The sequence below is a fragment of the Lycorma delicatula genome, chromosome 1, assembly GCF_047948215.1.
Source record: "Lycorma delicatula isolate Av1 chromosome 1, ASM4794821v1, whole genome shotgun sequence".
Taxonomy (NCBI): Eukaryota; Metazoa; Arthropoda; class Insecta; order Hemiptera; family Fulgoridae; genus Lycorma; species Lycorma delicatula.
Window position 1 is genome coordinate 353,933,667 of NC_134455.1, and position 17,178 is coordinate 353,950,844.

At 30.1% G+C, this 17,178-nt stretch overlaps 1 protein-coding gene across 2 annotated transcripts in view; it reads left to right on the plus strand.

Annotated features, from left to right (window-relative positions):
• The window catches only part of p115 (General vesicular transport factor p115), a 119,000-nt gene that overhangs the window by 43,186 nt on the left and 58,636 nt on the right, over positions 1–17,178 (plus strand). For both annotated transcript variants that reach the window (XM_075382525.1, XM_075382524.1), the window contains exons 9-11: positions 6,130–6,338; positions 12,682–12,804; positions 14,392–14,502. In XM_075382525.1, coding sequence (XP_075238640.1) covers positions 6,130–6,338; positions 12,682–12,804; positions 14,392–14,502 — 443 coding nt within the window. The remainder of the gene's footprint in view (positions 1–6,129; positions 6,339–12,681; positions 12,805–14,391; positions 14,503–17,178) is intronic.

The following is a 17,178-nucleotide window of genomic DNA, read 5'->3' on the forward strand; positions in this document are numbered from 1 at the left end:
CCTAATAAATAAATTATAAACTAGAATAAAAAATAATATATATATATATATATATATATAAATTAATATAGATCTAACAAATAATTATAATGGAAATGAATATGTTAAAATTGAGTATAATATAAATTACATGAAATTCAATAAAATCTTTAAATCATTTGAATTAAAAAAAGCAGCTTATACAACGAACAACAAAATAATAAACTGAATAAATAATGAAGATCCTTCTAAAACATTAAAATGTAATAATAAATTCAATTTATATAAACAGGTAGTATGTAGCTTGGAATGGGCTAAATGTAATTTAGAATACATCGGTATGACTGATCTATCTTTTTTTATTAGAATTAAATAACACCAATTGTATAATTAAAGAAAACAAAGAACGATCTAATTTTGCCAAACATATCATGGAACATGGTCATGATTATGATACAAATAATTTTATTAATATCCTTGAATACTCATATGAATTTTATAATAAAATGAATATCTTAGAAAAATTCCAGATCTACTTAAATAACAACAAACTTATAAATGAACAAACAAATTTTGAAAACGATATTTTATTCAAACAAATTTTAAACAATAATTATTGATTCGTATGTTGACCAAACTGCTTTTATACCATAGACATAACAATTGAGATGCTTTTATCGACTAGACGTACAAATGTATGACTTACTTTATAACTTGTTATATTTATGGAAATCTTATTTTATTTTAATTTTAATCTTTATCAAATTAATATGTGAAGTGAATACTTATATACAAGTTGATCAGATGTTATATACAAGTTGATCAGATGTTCCTGTAGATGGAAAAATGTCTTCCAAAAGTGCTAGAACATAATAATTACATTGGTTGATAAGTAGAATTATAATTTATATATTTTTATTTTAAACAGAAATATGTTTTTATAAATTATTTGTCACTGTAGATGTGCAGCACTTGCCTTCAAGTATAATTTGCAGTACTATTTAGTTTTAGATATTCAAGTTAGTTTTTGCTATTTTATTTCATATTGATAAAAAAAAAATCATTTTAAGCAGTTTTCTTTAGTAGTTTTCTTATTAATTATTACTATTTTATTTGAATGATAGTTATGATTATTTTAAATACTAGTTGCCTGAGCAGTATTCCTTACTAGTATTCACCCAAAAAACATAATCTTTAGTTGTAGAAATAATTCTGGCTTTCACTAATGAACTTTCTTAATGTCAATTTAGGTTGAGCTTTCTTAATGTTGTAAACATGGAAACATATTCCTTGGGAAGATCCATCAGGTAGGTCCCTGGGTATTGAAAATTTCAATATATTAAAAAAAATAAAATAAAGAGTCAGATAAAATTGTTACATCGTTTATTCTTATTTGAAAATAGATTTCCTTAATTAGACCCCGCAAAAGCACATGCTCAGTATACTATAACACAAATCACAAAAGAAAGTATTATCTTTGATAAGTTATGTATTTTAAATCCAACTGATTGAAAAAATTAGATTGTGCAATGTATTAAAACTTGCTGTTTGTTGTGATTTATTTTTATTTTAAAAAGTATACTTTTTAAAAAAAGTATATATATATATATATATTTATAATTATTTACGTTTAACTTGCTTAATTACTGTGTTTTGGTGGTTTATATTTCATATAATATAATATACAAGATGGCCCAAGATAAATCGAACCCAAAGCAAGCGAAGAGCACATGAACTGTAAGGCGATGTACAAGTAAATTTAAGACAATACCTACTTATGTGGAGTTCCTCTGTCTCTCTACATGTACTGTTGGAAATGTTGACCGCCATGGTCCAGGCACAGTTTGGCCTGATGAATGGTGTTCAGTGCAAATTGATGTAATTCGTTCTGTTTAATGTTGATAATGGCATTCCATATATTCTGTTACAGTGTGTCAAGAGTTAATCAATGATTCTGGTAAACCTTGTCCTTCAGGTTGCCTCATGAATAAAAATCACAACTGGATAGATCAGGTGACTGTGGAGACCATAGATCATTCAAGACAGTCTTGTCAGCTGTGAAGTGTCGGTTTTCTGTGCACTGTGCACAGTGCACAGTGCTGTTGCACTGTCCTGCTGGTAATACGCAAAACATTCATCTAGTATCAGTTGCTCTACAAAGGGTTGGAAGATGTTGGCAATGTAACACACTGATTTCACTGTGTCTGAAGAAAATGGGTCCAATAATTCTTGTCCCTAACATAGTGCACCACTCTCAAATCTTTACATCATGCAGCAGTATCTTGAATATTTGTTCTGGATTTTTGATATACCATTATCAGGAATTTTGTGAATTAATATAGCCACTTAGGTGAAACTATGCCTTGTCCATCATGAAACAGAGGTTTGGATCAAGTAAACAATGTTTGAGTTCCTGCAATAGCCATATGCAATACGTGTTTATATGTTTGTCATGGTCTGTAGGCTTTAACTCTTGTAAAGCCATGATCTTGTATGGCTTCACGTTCAAGTCCTTTAGGATGTGCTGGTGTGTTATTCACTGGCAAATATTTTCTTTTTGCATCTTGGTCTTTTTCACGGGTGGATATTGATGCTTTCTATCAAGCATATATCTAGTTCACTCAAACTTCTTTATAAGCTCGCGTGTGGATGACTGTTGAATTCTGCAGAATTTTTCATGCATTTCTTTGATTGATCTGCCCTGTGTGTAATGTTCTGTGATGATAAATATTCTGGCATTTTTTGTCAGTGACATATTTGTGTGTGCACTGGTGGGGTTGGCTTTATATCAACTGCATTTCTTTCTAGTTGTCCTCCTTTCTAGTGCTTCTCCCTTCTCAATATTCAAGGTCAGTTTGTATATTTTGTCCTTTTATATTTATATAACAAAATTTTATCTATTATTTAACTATTTTTGTGATTTGAATTCAGTATGTTAGTTGTTTCAATATACCATTAAAAAAAAAAAAAACATTTATTCAAGCTCTATTTGTTTTGAAACTTTTGTTATAGCAATACTGTAATTATATATAAATAGTTTAATTAACAACAGGGTGGAAAAAGGGTTGTGTGGGAAAGAAGAATTTCAGTTAATACTGTTGACCGTCTCAGTTGTCTGCTATAAAATACTACTTTTGTTTTATTAAACTGTAGAGCATGATCAGATTTTTAAATTGTCAGCCACAACGTTTCTGTATCTTGGCCTTGGAATATTCAAAACTATACCTTTCTGCAAAAGGGTGTAATACGTCAATTGGGCAGCTGGTAATCAGTAGTGGCTTCTCAGTCAGTAGGTTTTTTGGATCAAATATGTAAGAGAGGTTGAGTTTTTTATTACATTGCTGTTATTTCAGTCATCACCATGTTATTAAAAAATTAGCTTATGAAGACATGTTGTGTCATGTGGGAATTAATGAATGATTAAGCCTGTAGTATTATGATCAGTGTAGGCTTTGAAAGAATCCTGATAAAAGCAATTTCTTTTATTGGCTTGTGTGTGGTAGATTAAACATTTTCCTGTATTTTTATCAATAATTTTAGTGATTTATTTATTATGATTTTATGTCTGTTATTTTTTAACTCTTCAGTCTAAATTGCACTTCTTTGAGTGTTAATATTTCCTTACCTACCAACACTAAAATGCCCATTTGTAGTTTAATGTAAATATATGCATACCAATTTAATTTTAATTTACCTTGCTCCAGCTTAAAGAATTTTATAATTGTTATATTTTCTGATGATCTCTTGCAAACATTCCATAGGTCCAAGGTGTAGAAATATGCTTGTATTTCACTTTCTGTTATTAAGTTCCTTTCTATTTCTGAAGAAGCTCTCTTTCAGGAGTCATTGCACTACATGAACTCAGCTTAAATAACAAGCTGCTGTAATAAGATGTACTCATGACTATCATCTCAAAGCTCTAACAACAATATTTAAAATTCTCCTTATATATCCCTTTACTGAATAGATAGAGATTAGAATAGTTTATGGGGGAGAAGGTGATAGAAAATGAAATTTTTCATAAAAAATTTCTGACAAAAAGTTTTCATCTTTAATTATATGCAAGAAATAAAAAGCTGATAGCCAAAAAATAACTTCAAAGGCTATTTTAGGATTATATCTAATTCTACAGTGTTTCAAGCAAATATCTTTTAAAACCAGTAAGTTTTCCAGCATTTTCTGATTATTTCCCGAAATTCAAAGAACTCTCAAATCTCTTTTATGATTATTTTTGTCATATCATCAGAAGATTTTGGGTTCAAACCCATGTATAAATATTTAGTCTATTTAGTTATTGTCAATTGATTGGCTCATGTGTTGATTGACACTTGCTCAGATCCAGCTTTTTTGTTCATGTTAAAAGTTAGTAAAGCATCATCATGGAATTACCAATTTACCTGTAAAAAAATTATGATTTCTGTTGCAAAAATATTGTTCCTCTGTATAACTCTGTACACAGCTGCTATATGGGAGGGTTTTATGATACACCATTATTAAATAGTGCATCCTTTAAAGAGTAATCCAAAATTTTCTCCTACTGATTTGAAGCAATATATGTACACAGTGATATTAAAGTATGGAAGTATTAGTTACATTTCATTTACTTATTGTTTCTCTGTTTTGAAATCTATTATTAATAAATCACATACCTCTTGTAAAACTTGTAATCTATCAGCGTACCCATATATCATCAAGTTATTCCATCATTATTTGATAAAACTAAATGATAAATGATGATAATAATAATATAGAATCTGCACTAAAGAATCTGAACTGCTACAACTTAAGTCTCCAATACACATAATTAATTTAGAGACAATGAAATACTGTATTTGTATGTTGGAGTAAGAAGCCAAAATGAGGAGTTAATAACTTGCATGGTTGTATTTGTAATTAATACATATTGCACTTTTGTAAAATAACAGCTGATTTACTTCTCTAAATTAATAATTCATTTTTTAATTTCAATTTTTTTTTCAATTTTTAAAAATCTATTAACAAGTAATTTAGGATCAAAAACATTTAACTGAATTTTAAAATTAAATATTGTGATAATTAGATAAATAATTATTTAGTATTGTGAAGGTTATTATTATTAGTGTTTGGGGCATTCCAATGTTAACTATTTTAAAATTTCTTATTGAATGTAATTCTGAAGGTAATACAGAATAAAAAAGTTACTGCAGAGCTTTTTTTTTACCTTGTTTCATTAAAACTGTTTTTCTTTTTTCATTTTTGCAATTTTTCTTATAACTCGAAAATGAAGGCATTTATTGAGAATTGGTTTTCACTTTGGTTTTTCTCATAAATTTTACATTAAAATCATATATCACAAAAAAGTAAAGCTGATTCAATGTGCTGGATCCAAGACAGCAGACAAAAATTTTAAACATCATAAAGTAGTAATTTTGTAATTATATTGATCTGCACTTTTTTCTACTTCCTAGTATCTCTTAGTTTTTGGAATATGAAGTCATTTCCATTTTTATTATGTAATCTGTATAATGTATTGTTTCTCTACAGAAAGGGGGTACAATAATCTATTGATTTACACTATCTGCGCCAGTCTTTGTTATGGTACAAAGACTGCCGCAGTCTTTCCGTATATGTAAAGCACCTGATTCACAAGAGGTATTGTTTAGAGATTTTTTTCTGAGTAATGATTTCACTATGCAGGCAGTCCCTATGGTGAATGGGATGAAGTGTTACTTGTAGGTATGAAAATATCAACTGCATTCTGGTAAGTTTGCCCGTGCTGATGTGCAACCATATATTTCTCTCTGTGAAGAGTGCAAAAGAAACTACTTCACTCCTTACTTCGTTTAGTAAGCTTGGCATAGTGGAATGTTTTTTATTCTTAAGTATTACTATTTCATTTTTGTGAGTGAATTGTGACTCATTTCAGGTTGCCTAAGGTCATTATACTTATGGCAGTTAATGTAAAACATACAATCAAAGATTAAAATATATTCATTATATTATTTAAAACTACTTGTCCAGGGATCTATTTATGATTGATATTAAAACACTGTTAAAATTACTAATTATACTGTTTCTAACAAGTTACTTTTCTGTTATAAACGTTAGATTTATTTTTTATGCCTTGTTAGCCATTATAGTAATCAACTTAAAACTTTGTTTTGTAATTAGTGGTAGCATTAACTTCTGGTCAGTTGCTGTGTGGAGGATTATTCAGTCATGATCCTTTATCAAATTGGTTCTCAGCTGTTGGCTTATCTCATAGCTTGATAGAGAATCCGGCTCAGAGAGAACAACTTTTAAGGGTGTTGTTGGCAGCATCTACACCTGGTAGTTCGCCTATCTCATTGTTACATCAAGCTATGTTGCTTTTACAGCAGGTAATTACTTTTGACGTATATTAAAATTTTAATTTTATTTTAATGTACTTCTTTCTGAAACTGTTTGTTCATATGTGTGTTTTTAAAGTAAGATCCATTTTGAATTTGCTGCTTATAAATGTTATGTTAACTGAAGGCACTTATGATAGCTTAGTTATTTCAATCAATAGTCAACTGTTAGCAATAAAAGTTTAATAATTTTGTTGTTAGTTGTTTTTATTCATCCATTTATAATGAGTGCTACAATTTGTGATCCCAGTCAAGTGTGAAGTATGAGAAGTAATCCAATTTTTTATGCCAAAAAACAATTCTGTGGCTGAAATTCACAGGCAACTTTGTTATATTCACGGGTCGAATATTATGAGAGATGCTAAAGTAAGTGGTGGTGTCGTTCATTTCAAGAAGGGCTTATAAATGTTCATGAGAACTTAGTGGCCAGCTATTGGTGTAATGGATGATTTGATTAAAAAAGTTGATGAAAAAATTCAAGAAAACCAGCACTTCACAATGCCACAATTGTGTTTGATGTTTCATGATCTTTGATTTATGAAATTTTGACTGAAAAATTGGGTTATAAAAAATTGTATGCCAGATGTGTGCCAAATATGGTAACATATTCCCAGTCATGAATGATATAGTAGTCACAAAATTACTGGGCCGACATCAGCAAAAAGTATAATGAGTCTTATACTTACAATGAGCTTACTGATAAGATTCGTTTATGCCAGAAGTACTTTCTTATCTTTTGAACTAGGTGGACACTTAAAATTGTCAAATTTTTTCAATTATTCTTATATTAAGCCATTGGGTTGGTCTAGTGGTGAACTTGCCATTGCAAATCAACTGATTATGAAATTGAGAGTTCTTAGGTTCAAATCTCAGTAAAGGTAATTACTTTTATACGGAATTACTTGAATACTAGATTGTGAACAGTGGTTTTCTTTGGTGGTTTCATTTCAGTTAACCACACATCTCAGGAATGGTCGACCTGAGACTGTACAAGACTAGACTTCATTTACATTTATAAATATCATCTTCATTAATCCTCTGAAATAATATCTTACAGTAGTTTCAGAGGCTAATCAGAAAAGAAAGAAAGTCATTTTTATATTATGCAAATATTAGAAAATGCCTTTTTTCTTATAAACTGATATAGGAGTTATATCTCACTGAACATATCTTTGTGTTAACTGGGACATGACTGCAGTAGCAGTTTATAGATCTGAGTATTTATCTCTAGGGCTACTAATCATTAGATCACAAAATCAAATAACCCGTATACTTTAAAATATAAACCAAATTTACAGCTAAGTGTCAAAACAAATAAGGAAAAAATACTAAATTAAGTTAAGTTTTAATCCTTCAATAAAGTTTATTCATTTTTTTAGTACAACTAAAGAAAAAAATACACCAACTGGTAAAGAGAATAATTTCTTTTTCAGATTTTTAATGTAAGGGCCTCATGCCATTTCTCAAAACAATATCCTGGACTCAATTCTGTGTAACATTGGCAATATTTAAGATAATAGGCTGATCAACACTTCCATTCTTCTAGTGCAGGAATAAGTTCTTGAAAGTAAACAGTTATTATAGTTGTTGTCTTCTTGCGATCAGTAATTAGCTGTTTTTCCATAACTAGTTGACTGCCATGTTTTATTTGTGTAGGCAATGTAATCATTACTTTTATAATTTCATTATAAAATTTGAGGAAAGGTATTCCAGTTTTTGCAATTGGTTTATACTTTTCTTTAAACCTTTCTTTATACAGGCAATAAGAATTGTATAAAGTTACATCTAATAAGTGAAATATTACTTTCTTTTTCCAGCGAATAGCTTTCTAGGATTGGAATAGTAGGCTACCGTCTGATCACACCTGTTAGTGCCAAACATATTTTTATTATAAGCCGCAATCTGTTATGGTTTTTCTTTGTTCTCTTTCTGATGATTTTGAGTGGTAATTATGTATGGATAGTGGCCTGTTGTTATGGATAAAAATCTCTCTTATCTTTCCAGTTAGAAATATAAGTGCTTTTTTCTTTGTTTCTCAACCAGACCTGCTCGCTTTTTTTTAACTTTCATTTTATAACTTCTTATGGATTGTGTTTTCTATTTGACCCTTTTTTCTGTAATAATTGTTCTTACAGACCAATACTATTATAAATATTATCTGTAAATGTGGTGTCCTTCATTAAAATATGGTTCGAAAAGCTGAAGAACAATATCATTAACTTTACTGCCTGTTTCTTTTATTACACATTTTCTCTGATATATTTCAATATTTAAGACATCCCGATGGATTGCATAATTCATAAATTTTATTCCATATTTTGACTTTTTATTCTTCAAATACTGTCTAATATTAATCGCCCTATAAACAAAAACATTGAGAGAAAGTGGCTCTTCTGGTTGGAAAGAATTTTTAAAATTAGTAAAAATTTATTCAATAATGGTGAAATTTTATAGTCTCCCTCAGTTTCATCAACATTTGGAATATATGAACAACTGAAAAATCTTACAACTTGTTCAAATCGTCTACCTGACATTGTGTGGCTAAAAATAGGGTGGTACAGAAGATCTGTAGAAAAACGATCATCAATTTTAGTTGAGTACCTAATAAGCAGAGCCCTAAAAATTTATTTAGCTCTTCTAATAACACTTGTTTGCTTTTACTAAGCCAGTGGATTTTGTTTGAGGATTGCTTGAATTCAATTATTTATCTCGATAATTGTAAAATCAGTTACAAACAGTCATTAAAAAATCAGTTACATTATATCTTCATTCCAAAGTTTGCAGAAAACATCAAAAGAAGTTGCATTTTCATCTACATATTTTTAAACCACATGTTGTTGGTTCAAAATTGAATTCTGTAATTGGAACTGCTTTATTTCTCCGCAAATTCTCCTCTTTATTATTATTAACATAATCATGATTACCAATGCTCTCTTCAGCTCCATCAACACTTTCATTTTATCAATGTAATCTGACTCATCATCAGTATTATCTTCTTCTGAACCACTTGAAATATCATCACAGTCATCATCATTATTATTATTATTGCTACTATTAATTGATCCAACTTTGCTTACACAAGAATTTGTCATTAATGTTATACTTATATGAAATTATTTCAGCTTCTTCAATTCCACTTTCTAACTCAGCAGCCACTTAATCATCTAGATTATTTGCATTTTCTTACCTCTTATATATATCACACAAGAAGTATAACTAAAATTACTATCTTCAGACCTAACCATGATTCCGTTCTCTTTATCACTTTCACAGTCAGTATTGAGAGATTCATTCAATACATTAGCTACCAGTTCTTCCAAATATTTTGAATCTATTTTGTATTATTGTTCACATAACACATGTATAATTTACTGAATACTATATAATACACAGTTTCTAAATAAAAATATGAACGCAAAATGACTGAAAGTTTTAATAACAACTCAGCCTATCTCAGAAGGCAATGTAAGGTTATGATCAGCTGTTGACAAGAAATTCTTTTTGAAGCGGTGCTACCAACATCAAATTTTCTACTGTTTCTAGGGCATCACAAAAGAATACTGCACATGATAATCCGGTATGAAAGAACTGCTACCATATTCATGATTTTTAAAATGAAATAAATGTTGACTGATAGAACAGTCGTGATCCTATATAATATACCAGCCTGGTAAAGTTTGTAATTGCTATAGCAGTCCTGCCTAACAAGAATACATTGAGCATTCCAGCTTTTTTTTACTGCAAATTTGTTAACTGCACGCACAAACATACACATACGTTCGTGTGTGCACAGAAAAATGTCTTGCTACAGTGCATGAATTTTTCTGGCATTACAAAAATGAAGGTGATGAATTGTTTGATCACAATGCTACCAGAAATGATCCTGAATTTCTTACTTGAGCGTCGAGATAAAGTAGCAGTCAGTGCAGTGGTGGCATTCATCATCTTGACCGACGAAGTTCAAACAAGAATATTGGTTTAAGAAGCTAATGGCTACTGTTTTTTTTTTCGGGGCAAAAGTGGTATTTTGCTTGTCGAATTTAATTATCATGGAAGTACTGTGAATGCCAATATTTGTTAAGAAATGTTAAAAAGTTATAGACAAATTACTTGGAATACTATTCTCTGTGGGATTTTGTTTTTGGATGACAACGCCTGGCCGTATATGGCAAATCAGACAATAAGGCTGTTGAAAAAATTTCATTAGAAATTGTTTAATCATCTACCTTGTAGGCCTGACTTAGCTCCCAGCAATTATTTTCTGTTCCTTCACCTTAAACAGTGGCTTGCATCACAAAGATTTGATGATAACAATGAATTGAAAGATGGTGTTACAGCTTGGTTTAAGACAATGGTGATGCAATTTGTTGAAAAGGAAATGAAGAAGCTAGTGAAATTCTATGAGAAATTTGTTGGAAGTTGAAGGCAGCTATATAGAAAAGTAGTATTATTTTTATGTTATTTTTAAATAATGAAGTTTGTTTATATTTTTTAGTTTTGCTTTTATTTTAAAATGGACTTTGCTGTAAAACCCTGCCTGTATATTTGAGGAAAACTATTGCTTTTCTTTAAATAATGACCTACCTAAATTTTTGTATTTTAGTATTTTGAGATCTTTTGAGTCATGAAGTACCAAAATCTGTCATGAAGAATTTCATGACAGACATTTTATATTGCTTGCTTCATCCATCTTTAGTAATTCTACTTCCCAAGTAACAAAATTCCTATTTTTACATTCAGTGGTCCATCTTTGCTATTTCTACTATATTTCATTACTTTCGTTTTGTTCTTGCTTATTTTCACGTGATAGTTCTTGCGTAAGACTTCATCCATGATGCCATTCATTGTTTTTTCTCAGCTAGAATTTACTTTTTTACTCTTGGCTAGAATTACTATATCATCAGCAAATCGTACCATCTTTATCTTTTCACCTTGCACTGTTACTCCAGATCTAAATTGTTCTTTAACATCATTAACTGCTAGTTCTATGTAAAGATAAAAAAGTAATGATTTCAACATTCCACTTTAAGCTGATGTTTTAAAGTAAATATTAAAAAAAAAAATATTAACCCACTATACTTTATACTTTCTGAGAAGAGTACATAGTATTGCAATTTGTGACCCTTTCACCAGTTTAACAGATCAGTTTAGAACTTTTTTGTTGTTTTTTATTGCATATGAGAATATAAAAAGTCATAAGGATAAAAATATTTTTCTAACTTATTTCACCTGGTGAAGAGATTAAATTTTTAGCACTGCAAATGACAGAAAAATTCAGCAGCATTTTTATTTAAATCTTTTAAAGTACGAAAAGCTCATTTTACTCTATGTTGTTATCTTTTTTTATTGAGGCTTTTTTAATTAGTTTATACTTTTGTCTAACAGTATAACAGAACTATAGTTATAGAAGGGAAAGTATTATAGTCAAATTTCGGCATATGGGTCCAATTTGGTCAATTTTTGCTGTTTTAACTCGATCTTGACATTTTAACACCTAAGGAATCCAAAAAATCAAAAAACCGGATGGATATTTTCCAGTTGTTTGTAAGTATGTGTACGTGTGTTTGGTGTCTCATACCTTATATCTCTAGAACTACTGGATCGATTTTGACTAAACTTAGTCAGATTACTTCTATTTATTGGGCACTGATTCAAATAAATTTTCAGCTTAAAAGGTGAAGGGGGTGAGGCTGTAGAGCAAGGTCACTCTCAGTTTCTCGAGATTTTGTCTAGTTAAGGTCTTATTTTTCTTAGGCACATGTGTTGACAATTTAAAAATAATATTTGAAAAAAAATGTTTCACCCTCACCCCCAAAAATGTTCTAAACTAGTGGCTAAGTGGGTATATTGTGTTAATAGTACTCCCTGTCACCACAAGGAGTGCTAGTGTAGCACTGATTTACAGCTATTGTAGAAAAATACTATATTCAATAAAATGATAAATATTTTAAATTAAGTTGTGATGTGTGTATGTGTGTGTAAGCCATGCATAAAAAAACGTGTGACAGGAAAATCCTACAACTGTGTTATCAGCTTTATTAAAAATGGGTTTTATATTCATAGGACCTAAATATTGTACAGAATTTATTAATTTTTTTTTAGCAGCCAGTATTTTCATTAAAAGTAATATTAACTGAAATATGTGAGTGTATGAGAAAAAAATCAGTAGAATTATGTTTTGAATTTTAATTGTTTATTATGTACTTAAAATTGATTTTTGTTGGTTAATTTTTTAAGATTAATGTAGCTTTGAGTTCAAAAATAAATTCATTAAAAGTATTAACTGAATGTTTTACTCAGAAAATTTTGTTTATTATTTTTGTTTTGTTTACAGCATGGAAAAGTACAGAGTAAACTTGGTTTACTTATATTGCTTAGTACCTGGCTTTCTCATTGTCCACTTGCAGTCAAACAGTTTCTTTCAATTCCTGCTAGTATTCCTTATCTTACTGGTCAAGTAAGTTGTTGAATTTTGTTTTTGGAGATATTCTGTTTTTAATTGTTTCTTTTGAATTGCTTGATGAGTAGCTCTAATTTATCTAATGTTAAGTATATTGTTTTTTAGATTTGTTTTTATTGTTAAACAAAATATTAAGCAAATTATTATAATTTTTCTTAATTTATTACATGTTATGTACATTTATGAGTATTTATAAGAATTTTGTAATTTTTTTGTATTATGCTGTAATCTGCATCCTTTATGAGATATCATTGTACACTTGATTAGTACGTTATACAAATTCATTTTATTATAATTAAGCTATTTATTATTCGTAAAAATCAGTGTTATAGAATAAGCTGAATAATTTAAGTGGGATTGTAATAGATTGTGGTTTAGAGCCACAAGATTGGAGAAGATGGCCATAATAGGAATGAATTACTTACTCTTCAATGGTTAGCTGTATTTTTATAGAAAATATCTTATGAGTAGTGCGCTGATATATATATATGTGTGATACTGGAGGAGTAGTATATGATATTGACATAAATTCTACAGTTCATAAATTATGCAATTTGTATTTGGTACAAAACCTGTAGCCATTTCACTTTGCTACTTCCTACTATTGGGATTAGGGCATTTGCATTATGTTTAATGCAGTGCTTGAACCAGTTACTGCTTTGTTGATATATTTCATCTATATATCTCTAAATTAAATAATATATATATATATATTTACAATATTTTATTGTTGATTAATACCTTGAAATGACAGATTGGAGCAGTTATGCTATAAAACAATGTTTTATATCATGTAATTTTAAATTATTAGAAATTCTATCTGAATATATTTTTTCTGTATTAACATTTCTAATTTTACTGAGGTTTTCTAACAATAAACATTTTAATCATTACACATATTATTCGGTTAATTTTATTTAACATTGATTGATTATTTAACTTATTATTTCAATTTGAACAGTGGCATCAAAGTTAAAAAAAGAGTTTTTTTGCTCCTCAGTTTGAGAAAAAATTGGTTAACCTCAAGAATAATTTTTATGCCAATAAAGTAAGTAGCTTCCAAAAAAAGTTTTTAATTTTATTAGAAGTGATTTTATCTTTCTGGTTTGCATTAAAAGCAGATCAGATGGTTAATAAAAAAAAGAAAAGAAAATTGGATAAATTCAGTAGGTTTTAAAGGTTTTCATAAAGAATTATAAATAATTTTTTTAGGCATTTTTGGAAAAATAAATTTTACTCGTAAATTGTATTTCATTATTTCACTGAAGATTTCTCATTATTTTTAATACTAGTTCTGAGGTAGTAAAAAAATTTCTTTATTAATATATAATTAGAAATTGTTCATTCTGCCACGTAACAGAGAAGATATAACAGTATAATGTGCTGTTGTGAGTGGCTATCTGTACAAAGAATCAGCTGAATTATTACTCTTTAAAAAAATTCTTTAGGAAGTAGTGAATATCAGTTTATTTTTTTTATCAAACATCCTTATCTTCAAAGAGATTATCAAAATTGTAGTTCAATTTTCTATAAATTTTAATTATGTAGTTTTTTTAATGATTTTCAATTTAAAATTATTTTTAGGCAGTGTCCACTGAACGTGATGATAATGAAGAGTTAGTTCAAGGTCTTTGTGCTTTCCTAATGGGAATTTGTGTATACTTTAATGATGGTTCTGTTCCTAACTTTACTCAGGTAACTTTTATCAGTAGATTTTATCTAGTTAAAAATGTTGCACTTTTTATTTTTGTGTATTTGCTTTAGAAAATGTTTTAGAAAAACTATTTTTGACAAATTGTACCAAATTTATTTCAACTAACTTTTTTTAAACTTTTATCATGATGCTTTCAGTTGATTTTCTGATCAACTTGAATGACGTTAGCACTGTTGTTTTTCCACTGTTACATTAGTTGATATTTTTGCTAGCAGTTTTTCCAATTAAGAAACATATTTAGGATGTGTCCAAAATTATATTTAAATTTGGATTAATTCTATTCATTTAGTTTATTGTTAATCTCTTTAAATTAATAATGTGTGAGTGCTTAAGATATACCAACTTTTCAAAGGAAAGTACAGTATTGCTTTTGGTCCCGTGGTGGGAGAAAATGTATTTTCTTTATGTTTTGAGGAATCAGTAGTACGAAAATACCATTCTCTTAAAATGGGTTCTTTGTATATGTATACACTAGCCAGTTGGGTCTTGCTTCGCTTGGCCTTCCCACAGAGCTTGTTTCAGTCATCATTCCTGTCTTTTGATGAGCTAAAGTATGCCTGGAATAATTCCTGTGACAGTTCCCCAAGAAATTATAGTAACAGGCTCAGTATGTTACCTCATCTCCTGGATACTGCATTATAACATCTTTTGTCTATCTGTAAAAAAATATTCTGTGACAAGGTATTTCCAGTTTCTTGATCAGAATTATTGGTAATTCCCATAATGAAACCTGGTAAAGATAAGTCGTGCCCTTCAAGTTATCATACTATCTCCTTGAACAGTACCTTGTGCAAGTAGATGGAACGATAATTTTAAACTCTCATCTAGTGTGGTACCTTGAGAGAACTGTCCTAATTGCCTCCAAACAATGTGGTTTTCACCAAGGTAGATCATCTATCAATCATGTAGTTTCCTTGGAATCTGTTATTCAAATTGCCTTTCTCTACTTCACCAATTCCTCATTGCTGTATTTTTTGATATGTGAAAGGTATATGATGCGGCTTGGAGGAGAGGAAAACTAAATACACTGCATGAGTGGGGTATACAAGGGAATCTCCTTACATTTATCAGAGGTTTCCTCAATAGTCAGTCCTATTGAATTTGCTGTAACATAAATACCATAACTAACTCTGTGTGAAAATTGTTGTGTGTTCATTCTTTGTAGATGACTTTTCAATTTACATTGCATGTAGAACTGTAGCTACTGCCGAGAGGTTGGTCCAAAGCACAATAACCTATTAGAATCATGGTATGACACGACTGAATTCATGTCTTCCTCCATAAACAATGGATTGTATTTTCTTCTCCCAACTGCGGGAACATGTTAACCTTCAGCTGTATTTACATGGTGAATTAGTTGAACCTGGTTAAATTTTTAGGATTGTGGTTTAATCTATGGCTGATTAATTAACACATTTGAAGGAGCTGAAGGTTAAATGTTTAAAAATGCTAGACATGCTGACAGATCTACCTAATACTCGCTGGGAGTTGATTGAGTATGCATGTTGTGCTTCTACCGAGCTCTGGTTCGTTCCCGCTTGGACTATGGCTGCAGGGTTTATTTATCCACATGAGCCACCACTCTTAGGATGCATGAGATTATCATCATTCATTTATCCATTTTGCTACAGTTGTGTTTCACTGAAATCCCGTATTAAGTCTACTGGACGAAGCTGAGCCATCTCTTTGGTAATTGATGAAACTAATTTATCTGCTCTTATGTAGCTTGCTTTAAAGTGCTACCAGATCATCTGACCTATGTTGCGATGTTTGCCATCCTGCATTTTAATCAATTTTAATCAGGAACAGCCAAGATCTACTGCCTTGCTGGGGATCAGGGCTGATTGTCTTTTCTTATCTATAAGTATACAAATACCTCCAGTTCTTACTGTTACTCAATGTTATTAATCCTTTGGTAGGCTTTTCTCATAAATTATTACTTTAATCTTTGTTGACATCAAAAAAAGTAGAAGAATCCAGTTATTTTACGAGAAAAATTGTATAATATTCTAAATGGCGTAAATCCTGATGCTATGGTTTATACAGACATCTCTGAAAACGGTAATTCTATCGGTTGTGCTTTTGTGATTGGCAATAGAACATACATGTTTGGCCTTCTCAGCGTCATCAGTGTTTTGTCATGGAGCTATATGCTATTAATAAGGCCTTAAATATAATAATCAAACATTTCAACGTATACTTGACTGTTCAGATTTCACGAGTGCCTTACAGGCGATTAGTGAAATCCTCCAGACACCCTGTTGTTGATTATAACTCCAGACACCCTGTTGTCTGTGATATACAATCTTGTTATTTTTGAAATGACTCAGCATAACACAACTGAGGTTCTGCTCACAATGGATGCTCTGGTGGACCCCTAGCCATATTGGAATTTCAGGCAATGAGTGTGCTGATTTTGTGGCAAAAGAGACTTTTTTGCAGCCTTCTTTCCGTAGTCACATTTCAGACAATCTTGTCTGTTTTCTGGAGAGGTTCATAATTGAATTGAATACTACATTATTAAATGGACCGATGCACTCGTTCATGTTTGCTGCGACTACCAACTAACTGTACACCGCATCCTTAAGGATTGTGTTGTTATGCAACATTGTGTTGCAAGTCCAAACTAGAGGCTAATATGCAAAATATGTTAGAGA